Below are 11,686 nucleotides of genomic sequence, written 5' to 3' on the forward strand. Positions count from 1 at the left end.
GTATAGAAGAATGAATATAAGGAGTGTTGGAAGACAACAAACATCTTTAGGTAAAAAGAGTTACAAGATCAAGAATAATAAGTACTTTCATTTATCTACAAAAATAGATAATTAAACCTCTTAATAATTGTAAGAACTACATTATTGTACCACTCACAAATAATTTTTATTTGTATCCACTTCTTATTTTTAATCATATTATATTTTTTTTATATAGCATACCTCTCATTAATAATTTTTTATAAATTTTAACAAATATTTATATTATTAAATAAAATTTCTTATTTTTATTATGTATGTATCTAAATAAAATATTTTTTTAACATTCCAATAATTAAGATACATTGATAGAAGTTATATTTCATTTTTTGAACAATGAATTAGATACTATCATTTTATGTCTAATACAAAAATTCAACAATTAATTGCATTATCAAAGAATAATAAGATAATAAGCATATAGGAAGATATTTACAAAGTTAGTACTTTGTTGACCTTTTTACCTTCAAAGTTACTTCTACACAATATAATATATTATTTATAAGTTTGAATATGATTTTTTAATTGATTTCTTTCAACTCTTCTATATTCTTCTATAATTTTAACATTTCATATGCTTGAATTAGTCAATCATTCAAATGATGTTTAAAATGCTCTTATTAGAGTTCTATCAAATTAAGGTCTAAAGATTAGATTGGTCATTGTAATACTTGCAGCTAAATTTATCAAAGAACTATTTTGTATATTAAAAAATATACTTTGGATCATTATCTGATTTTAAAAATTGCAACATTAACATCTAAATTATAATAACTAAAGTTCTCAATGAGCTCTTTATTTATATCATATAAAATAAATTTATATTTATAATTCTTTCAATCTTAGTATGTTAATATATGCATGAGATGGTCATACAAGTCTAAATCATAAGCAAACTACCACCATATTTGATGGTCATTGTTACAAACATACAATGGAAGTAGATTCTAAAAGAATTTAGAATATTTATAATACTTTTGAGAAGTTCTTAATAGATTCTAGTGGATTCCAAAGAATTTCCTAGAAAATTTTAAAGAATCTTTAATAATCATAGAAGGTTCTTGGAGGCTTGTTTTATCTCTAAACATCAAAAAGTAACTTCTAGAGAAGCTTCCTTGTACTTAGTATGTATAGAAGTTAAAGTTGAGAGAATCCTTAGTCTCAACAATACAATCCATAAGGCTCAACTTGAGTCTTTTGGTTTTGTTCTTGTGTCTTATTATAATTCCTTGATTATGATATAAAGTAAATTTCTTCTATTTTATTTCTTTTAATTCTTAAAGTTTTGTCTTATATAAAAGATATGTTTATAAGAGTTATCCAACAACTATAGTTGGACAATTCTTCTTCATTATGCGTCTATCATTTAAGCCTATCATTTTATTTCAATCAATATATCTTGATCTTTTTAGAGCTTACAACTTTTTGCTAGTCTTGAATAATTTCATGCTTGTATCAATTAATAAAGCCTATATATGCTTAAACAATAATAATGTGATAGCAACAGCTTTTTAGTGATTAACATCATTAACAATCTATTTTATGTGAAAAAATTGCATATTATATCCACATACACAATCATATTGGTATCACAAGCTGTCACAGAAATACACATGTAAAGCCAGTAATTACATGTATAAATAGATAGAAGTAAGTAAAAGTAAGTAAAAGTAAGTTAATTTTATAGTATTTAGTATAAAAGCTTTCTAGAAGCTTCATAGACACTACTTTGACTTTATAGGTGTCTTTAATTGACTTTTTGGATTAGAAACGTGGTCAATAAGTTGGCCATGTGCCACACATGTTGTTAGCTTGGAGACCAAGCTAACTATGTGGCCCACACATAGAAAAACTTGCCTTGTAAGTCAAGGCATGTATCCTACAAAGTCAACAAATATTGGAGGTCCTATAGAATATTGCCACATAGCCCCTAGTAAGATAGTATATATAGAGACAAGAGTGAAGCCTTCTTCATTCTTGTCAACACCTTTCTTGCTTCCAATCTAGTTTCAAGGGTCTCTAGTTTTCTTGGCTTTTGGCAATAGCCATTCCAGTTTTTTTTTTAATATATATATCAAGTCATTTCTATTTTTTCATCTTTCTTTGAAAGAAGTCTCACTTCTTTATTTGTCTTTATCATGTTCTTCTTCTTGATAGATTGACAAGAGTATACTTACAATATCAGAGATTTATCTAAACTTGATTAAGAGTGGATTACTCTTTTTTCTTCATAAGACATAAGCATATTGAAGTTGTAGATTATCCTCTTCTAAATTGATATTGTCTTTAGTATTTTCTTTGTTCTCAAGTCCTCTATTCTATTTGTCTTGAGCAATATTAGACATCTTTTCTTTTCTAAGTGTTATCATGCCAAAACTTGTTGAAATGAAGAATGCAATGGCACAAATGCAAGAGCAATTAAGGGAGTTAATGCTTGCGATACATCAACTTAATTTACCACTACAAGAAGCAACGAAATTAACAAGAAGTGAAGATATAGAAATGATTGGAGCTGCTTCAACATCTGTACCAAATCATGTCCCTTCTTTTATGGTGGAATGCTCTTCTATTATTAGAAAATCAAGAATTATCCTATTTAAGAAGTTTGATGGCACCAAATCAAAGTTTAGAGGATTTATCATTCAAGTATAACTTGTGATTGAACTTCAATCCCAAAGCTATCCAACTCTAGGATCGCAAGTTAGATTCATTGATACGCTTCTTTCAAGTTGAGTATTATTATGGTTTTCATCTTTTCTTGAAAAAAAAGATCTAATATTGGATAATTTAGAGGATTTTTTGGTAGAATTTTTATCCATGTATGGAGAATATGATGAAATTCGCATTGCAACTAATAAGATTTGTATTTTATAACAAGGCAATCGATCAGTAACGTTGTATGCTTCACAATTTCAACAACTTGCAACTAATATCAAGTGGGATGATGCTGCACTTATTAGCCAATTTCTCTACAGATTACAATATGAGGTAAAAAAATTAATTCTCAACTTACTTGATCCTCAAACATTAAGTCAAGAAATTGACTTTGCTATGAAGTGCGACAATCACCTTTTTGAATTCTGATCTGAGAACCGTATAAGTGAACCTCAACGTAACTATAATTCAATAGCAACACCAACATCTCTTCAACACATACATCCAGAAGTAGAAGATATGCAAATTGATGCAATGCGTTTCAAACCTCTTATTGAGCAAGAAAAGACTTGTTGTCGTCAAGAAGGACTGTGCTTATATTGTGGAGAACCTAAGCACACTGCTCAATATTATCCTAAAAAGTGACGCAACCATAAAATGAGGAGTACGGCGATCAAAAGAGATAGTATGTCAAAAAACAAATTTGTTGAGCTACAATAGGGACCGTGCGGCTAGAACCTTGTACAACACCTAGTGAAGGTCCTATCCTCTCCTCAGAACCCTCTCCATGTTTTACGATAAATATTATTCTAAGACCTAAACATCTCAAAGCCTCTGCCTTACTAGATTCAAGAGCCTTAGAATGTTTCTTAGATGAAAAATTTGCTAAAAGACATAGCATATATTTAGTAAATAAAACTAAACCTTTTCATGTAGAAGTCATAGATCGTCGTCCGTTGTCTTCAGGAGATATTACTCATAAAATCCTTCTTATAGAAATAGCAACTAATGGTCATAGTAGCCTTATAATATTTAATATCATTAGATCTCCTTCTAATCCAGATTTATCATGGCTAGAAAAATATAATCCTAAAATAGATTAGACTTCTCATAGTCTTGAGTTTTCTGAAAGTATAAGTAAGAATGTAGTTAATCAAGTAGAAAGTCATAAGTCTAGTAGAATTAATACTATATTTATAAGTGCAAGTGCTTTCTTACATGTTGCAAAAGAAGGATCACAACAAGGTTTGTCAGATACACTCTCTAGACGATCTTATCTTGCACCAAAGGAAGGAGATGTTACTTTTGATCAACAACGAATAATTTTCTTGAAGCCAGAGCATCTTCATCTTTGAGCAATGAAATCAACACTAACTTTTGATTCAACTTTCATTAAGCAAGTTCAATCAAGTATGTCTTTTGATCCTCTTATTCGTGATATTAAGGAAAATCCTTCAAAGTCTCATGATACTTCCAAGTTTGAATTCAAGAAGAATCTATTATATTTTGAGGGATGCTTATATGTTCCAGAAGGTGAAGCTCGATTACGTGTTCTTCAAGCTTGTCATGACTTTCCAACAGCAGGATATTTTGGATACAATAAAACTTTGGAACTAATATCCAAAGACTTTTGGTGGCCACAAATGTGAAAAGCAGTCAAAGATTTTGTACAATCTTGTGATATTATCTCGAGATCAAAAACTCCTCGTCATCAATCTTATGGACTTTTTCAGCCATTATCCATTCTAGAACAATTATGGTCTTCTATTTCTATGGATTTCATCACGGATCTTCCAATCTTAGGTTCTTATGACTCTATATTCGTGATAGTAGATCGTTTTACCAAGATGGCACATTTTATACTATGTAAAAAATCTATCACAGATGAAGAAACAGCTAAGCTCTTTCTTGATAATATCTATCGCTATCATGGATTACCCAAAATATTATATCAGATAGAGAAACTTAATTTGTATCAAGATTTTGGCAGACTCTTTTCAAGATTCTAAAAGTGGATATAAAACTATCTTTGGCATTCCATCCTCAAACTGATGGACAAATGAAGCATGTTAATCAAGTTTTGGAGCAGTATTTAAGATGTATCATTAACTACCAACAAGATGATTGGACAACTCTTTTGCCATTGGCAGAGTTTGCTTACAATAACACTGTACATTCTTCTACAAAACAAACACCTTTCTTTGCTAATTATGGTTATCATCCATGACTTGATACTTTTCATTTTTCAAAAGTTGATAATCCTACTGCAAAAGATTTGGCAATTCATTTGTCAAAGCTACATGCAACAATGAAGGCGTAGTTAAAAGAAGCTCAAAAATAACAAAAAATCAATGTGAATGTCTATCGAAAGGAACAACCACCATTCCACATGGGTGATAAGATATGGTTACTTTGTCATAATATCAAGACCACTCGTCCTTGTGACAAGTTGGACTATCAAAGGCTTGGACCATTTTCTATTTCTACACAAATCAATCCAGTTGCATATCATTTATACCTACTGGAGTCAATAAAAATCCATCCAATATTTCATGTGTCTCTTTTTGAACCATACAAGACAGTGGACATACCAAGAAGAAGACAAGCTCTACCTCCTCCTATGAAAGTGGACAATAATGAAGAGTTTGAACTAGAAGAAGTCTTAGATTTAAGGCGGCGCCAAAATAAATTAGAATATCTTGTCCATTGATGTAGATTTGATATTAGTGAACGCACATGGGAGCCAGTAAAGAATCTTGTAAATGCAACAAAGGCAGTGGAGGCTTTGTATCGACGACATCTATCAAAATCAAGATGAAAATCTTCTTTATAAAAGAAACAAGACCTAGGTAAGATAACATTCTACTTTCAATCCTTATTTGTAGCTTCTTTGTAGTTGTGACACTCAGGAGATGGAGAATCAAGAACTAGTGGATTCAACTCAAGAGCCTTCGTTTACTGACCTACCAAATGAGACATTATGATTGTCCCAACCTTCAAGACGATGCAATCGAGATGAAGATCTTCAAGAAAGACATGTTTTTTTTCAAATAAATGGCGAAATACAACGCGTTTGGTATCACGACCTTGGAAGGAACTCCCGATGTTTGGTGATTTTACTAGAGGTAGGAACAACTCTTGATGGTGTTCCAAATGTTTTCTTCGAAAGAAGTTATGAAAGCCTCAACAATTATCAAATAACAGGGTGGTCTTTTCGTCCTACTATGGGACACTACCGATGGTTGAGAAGCCCTATCAATCATCTTCGAAGAGAACAAAGATCAGAGTATGTGGTGAATATAATTTATCGCATCATAGATTTTCTCAACATATCATTATCGCTCCTCGTGGAATTCGTGCCTAAAAAGGGGGAGTAATGTTTCGGACATATACATGTAATATCAGTAATTACATGTATAAATAGGTAGAAGTAAATAAAAATAAGTAAAAATAAGTTTATTCTATAGTATTTGATATGGAAGCTTCTTAGAAGCTTTATAGACGTTGCTTTGACTTTATGGGTGTCTTTAATTGACTTTTTGGGATTAAAAACGTATTCAACAAGTTGGTCATGTGCCACACATGTTATTAGCTTAAAGACCAAGTTAACTATGTGGCCCACATATAGAAAAACTTGCCTTGTAAGTCAAGGCATGTGTCCTACAAAGTCAACACATATAGGAGGTCCTATAGAACGTCACCACGTAGCCCTTAGTAAGATAGTATATATAGAGACAAGAATGAAGCCTTATTCACTCTTATCAACTCATTTCTTGCTTCCAATCTAGTTTCAAGGGTCTCTAATTTTCTTGGCTTTTGGCAATAGTCATTCCAATTTCTTTCTTAATATATATATATATATATATATATATATATATCAAGTTATTTCTATTTTTTCATCTTTCTTTGAGAGAAGTCTTACTTCTTTATTTATCTTTATCATGTTTTTGTCCTTGACACAAGCAAGGCTTGCAAAAGCTTTGACCACAATATCTACCTTGCATATCGTAATATTATGTAAGACTTTCTACTTGTTTATATTAACTAAAACTTACAATCAACTTGCCTTTAGAAAAAAAAATAAAGAATATATCTTTTGGAAATGTGATCCACTATTGCAAAACTAATATTGAGTTGAGTAAATATCTCACATACTAAAAGGTGTTGTTATAACAATTGTACAACCACATTTTTTTTGTCTTGTTTATTAATCCAAATGGTAGCAATGAAATAGTCTAAATAAATATTATACAACTATTAGATCAATAAAAATATATTTTTTGTAAGTAAAAGAATTAAATAATATTCTATAAAATTTAAAAAATAAAGAAAGTATAGTAATAAATGAAGTGGTACAACAATGAATAATGATAGAGGTTGCAATTGTATTTGCAATAAGTAACAAGCAAGGAATAACAAGCGAGGAGTAAAAAAATTGCCTCAATATGTAACATGTACACATATAGAAAATTCTTCATTCTTAAACGTGTTTTAAAAAAATCCTCTATAGCAACGATTCTTGAATTATATACTAACAACTTTACTTATTAGATTAAATACCTATTTTTTACTTTATTTCAAGAAAAAGAATAATTGAGTCAATTTAAAAATATTGAAACAATTTTTTAAGTCATTTTAAGGATATTCAAATATAAATTATAAACTTTAAAGCTTATAAAGAAAAAACATATAATCCAAAATAATTGGATAAGATTTAGGTCATATTTATTTATAAATATAACTTTGTATTAACTATTATATAAGGTATTTTTATAAAATAAAAATAAATAAATTAAATCTTATTTTACATAAATTTGAAATCAAATAAAAAATTAAAATCTTAATAGAAATTTTTCAACCATTATGGTTTTTGTAGAAAGTCCTTAGAAATCTCAATCTTTGAATTATTTCTCTTAATGAAATAAAGATTTGAATTTTATATTTCTTGAATTAAAGTATAATATATGTATAAAAGTACTAACAACTTTCAAACCAAAATATTTAATTAGTTGTAGTTATATTAAACTACCACTAGAATTTAGTTGATATTCAAAAATATCATGATATGTTAATAACATTTCTTCTAAAATAATAGTAAATTTAAATTTAAAATTTGGCTAGAACTTACTTGATTTGGATGTAAAGCTGAGATTCAAATCTGAGACCAATTCAAAAATTTGAATATCAATATTGAGAAGTCTAAATTGTTGCTAAAATGCATTGATAGGAATATTTTAAATTTTGCATTTGAAAGCACAATTGTGCATTTGAAAACACAATTTTAAAATAATGTGGCTTTTTGTGCTAAAATTTGGATATTAATTCTTTACTTGATAATTCTTTTGAGCTTTAGCTCAATTGGAATTGTGTAACTCCAATAGCAGCTTCTCAAAGTTTTTCACGTTGAGTGGAGGTGTCCTTGCTTTTTGTTTTGCTGATTTCTCATGACATTGAAAAGTTTCATCCCAAGGGGAAGGCTTTCACTACAACAGCAGGGAGCTACAATATATATATATATATATATAGAGAGAGAGAGAGAGAGAGAGAGAGAGAGAGAAATCTTAAGCAGATTAGAAATCACCATTACCAATCAGTGAGTATACACTCGTTTATTTCCGTGGTTTTAAGGGTATGCCACCCAAAGAGTAAAATACACGAGCAGAATATTCGAAGGATTTTCTTTCAGTACTTGATCATGATGTGGGATATGTTTTTACACATTGCATGCACATCTAGAAATCTACGCGCACACTAAATGGAATAGTCACAACTAGGAGGCATTGATTGGAAGACAGAAGCAGTGCTTCACTTTCTTCAGTTCGGTGACAGTGATTATCTGTGTCTTCCGGGATCCCCGAGTTTGTTTTACCCTTTCACTGCTATCTCTTCATCCTGGGCTCATTTGTGGTTCCATTAAGAGCAAGAAGCATAGACTTTTTGATTGAAGCCCAGGATTTGCAGTTACAAATTGTTTCAACCACAAGCTCTCCGATGAAATTATCCACGGAATCTAATGCAGACGCTCAAAGAAAGACCTAGTCATCCCTCGTATAATTTGAGCACGTCTTCTGTTGGTTCTGGCGAAATCCATCGAACGAAATGGAAATCCAGCTAAAGTTTTTATTAAAAAAACATAGGGTACGAGAATGTCCAAGTATGCATTAACTAATTAGAAAGCCAGTGTGAGAATTTTTAAACAGCAGTGAGTGAAAGCCTTTATTAATGAAATTGATAACACGACAGCACTCAAATCCATTGTATAACGATGGAGCACAAAGTGCATGAGCTTTCAATGACAAAACTCGAAGCAAGACTTTGCAACAAACATGGTGCAGGTTTCGAGCAAAACCAGAGGAAATATGAACAGCTTACAGTTGTGTAACAGGTGCCTAAGGCAAGCAACTCTGCAAGACAACAATCGCCAAAATTGTTTCCTTCAGGGTTCCTTCAAACACTTCATATGTGTTGACGATGGTTGAGAGGGAGTTGGGCATCAACAAAGACCCGAATTTCCACGACGAAAATCCCGCCAAACCAGTTTTGAAGTTGCTAAACGTCTGAAATCTTCATCAATGGTCCGCTTCCACAAGTTTGACCACATATCGTCCTTGAACGTCCTCTATGAACCCCGAGATTAGTTCGGTCTTCACAACAAAATCAGGTCTCATAGCCTCAACCGAGTTCCTTTTTATCTGAGTTGATGATGGATCGCCTCCAACAAGATTACCATGCGTTGTTGAGATGAACAAGTTCTACTAGAAGAATAAGCTCATTTTCACCACATTCAAAAAATGGATATCAAGATCCTGCTTTCATGGGCTCATCATTGAGAACTAACACTAGAAGGATTACAATATTGAATACACTTGAAAAATAATGTCACAAAATAAATTACGCCTTTCCTCAGAGAAGAAAATTTGCAGAATAAATTTATCAGCGTATCATACACTTAGTCAAATAAACTGTAACAAATAACCTATCACAAACATTGCACTAAACCCAGTCCCCAGTAAATTCAACTGGCAGCTGGAATTCTTGGATCTGACCAGTTCCAAAATTCTTGCCTACAGCCTTTACATCGATGGCGGACCGTCCAAAGAACATGGAGACAGTGACGGTGGGTCTTTCTTGCATATGTGAGCTCGAAGTAATGTCGATCGTAAAGCTGGCTTCCTCTTTACTGTCCACACCGGGCCCCTGAGTGTACTTGGGATCCGTTTCATTAGAGCTATACAACATAAGTTTCATGTTTCTAGCTCCGGGAAAAAGTGGACTGAAGTCCTTAGAAACGCAGTGGTCGACATCCAAAGGATCCCCCTTCCTGACGTACGCGCTGAAGTTTACATCGCATTTCTTTTCCGCGCCGACCCAGCTTATGTACTTGCTGTCCTCTGGATCACCAGGCTTGAAAGATCTTGAAACCTCGAACCCATAGGTCTTTCTGGCAATTCGGGACGTGATGCCGGCAGGATTAAGAGCAAGCATTACAGCGCCTTGGCAAACGGCGCTTCCAGGATTGACAGGGCTGATAATCTTCTCAACTTGACCGAGAAACCGCTCTTTGATCTTCGACATCAAGTAAGGAGAGCCTGCAAACCCTCCGACTACGAAAATGACCTTAACGTTGGAAGTTCTAGACAGCTGGTCGGCGATGAGGCCGAGGTTCTGTTCGACGACAGGATCAAAAATTGACTGCATGTCTGACTGTGTTAGCTCGAGTTCATCGTAACTATCGCGTGGCGGCAGTCCATGCTCGGAATCGTAATCCTCCCATTCTTGGGCTAGCTTGCCTGGGAGCTGAATTTCGAAGCTATCGCCAAGAGTCCCGTGGTCGCCAAAACTGCATTTTATTTCTTCCCAACGCTTGAAAATCTCCGACATGAAAGAAGAGGATTTCTGCAGGTATTGGGGCAGACATTGAATCCTCGTGAACAAGAGTCTGTTAAATTGCTCGTCCACGTATGTTCCGCCACACAAACCACCGGTACTATACGTGACCTCCTTTACTCTATAATCATTCGGAGTTTCACTCATCCATTCCTGGACGACGATGTCTGTTGTGCCACCGCCGATGTCCGCGACCAATAGCCTGTCCCCAGCTTTCAGCTCAAGGTCAGGCATATTACGGTGACAGTAGCATGAGGCCGCCTCTGGTTCAAGCACAATACTCAAAGGGTGTGGGCTCCCTATTATTGATTGTGAGCCTCGGACGAGCCCTGCACGCATCATGCACACTTCCATTTGCTTCTTAGCATGGTCATCCCATATGGAAGGTACAGTCACACACCACTGCACCTGGTCCAAGGTGAGCTCATCGTTGAACTTGGTACGAAGGTGACGCAGGATGCTCGCACCGATCTCCCGAAGATAATCGGAGATGACCTTTGTGACATTGTAGCCTGGTGGAAGCCTGGCAGCCGACGACTCTCCGGAATCTTTGCTCGCTAGATGAAGCTTAAACCTTACTAAGAACACACCCACTGGAGGCAGATCCGCTGTCCTCTGCCGCGCCCTCTGGAGATTGTGCACGTCTTTCGTGAATTCGTGTAACGCCGGAAAACCCCAGGACTTTATCTGCGTGGTCGACCCATCTCCTGGCTCGTAATAGATTCCGGACAAAGTTTTGCAATATGGCTTAGTCGCCCTTGGCCACTCGTAAAAGGTGTAAATCTCAGTGGGCTTGGCTTTGTGCGCAAATGCAAACCCCGAGAATGTTGTCCCAAAATCCAAACCCACTACTACCTTCGCTTCACTTGATACTTGCTCGGTCATTGTCGCTAGATTTCTTCTCCCTTCCTCAGAAACCCTGACTCAAACGCACAATCCCTATCCTAATCTACAAGATGCAAACACCGCTTACCAAATTGACACAGATTACTTGACCAGATCCACCAAAACACGAAACTAGTTAGGATCTTCAGCAGCAATCGTTCAAAGCCTGAAAACCCAGACCGGCTCGATGCGAAGAACAAATCCGGAAACAAAAAATAAA

General features: G+C 34.1%; 1 protein-coding gene across 1 annotated transcript; it reads right to left on the reverse strand.

Annotated features, from left to right (window-relative positions):
* Window positions 1-9,687: 9,687 nt before the first annotated feature.
* On the reverse strand, window positions 9,688-11,466 carry LOC112289682 (uncharacterized). Its single transcript, XM_024535104.3, has one exon. The coding sequence runs from the start codon at window positions 11,464-11,466 to the stop codon at window positions 9,688-9,690; it is 1,779 nt and encodes a 592-aa protein (XP_024390872.1).
* Between the last annotated feature and the right edge of the window lie 220 nt (window positions 11,467-11,686).

The sequence above is a fragment of the Physcomitrium patens genome, chromosome 12 (genome assembly GCF_059467195.1).
Source record: "Physcomitrium patens ecotype Gransden chromosome 12, ASM5946719v1, whole genome shotgun sequence".
Classification (NCBI taxonomy): domain Eukaryota; kingdom Viridiplantae; phylum Streptophyta; class Bryopsida; order Funariales; family Funariaceae; genus Physcomitrium; species Physcomitrium patens.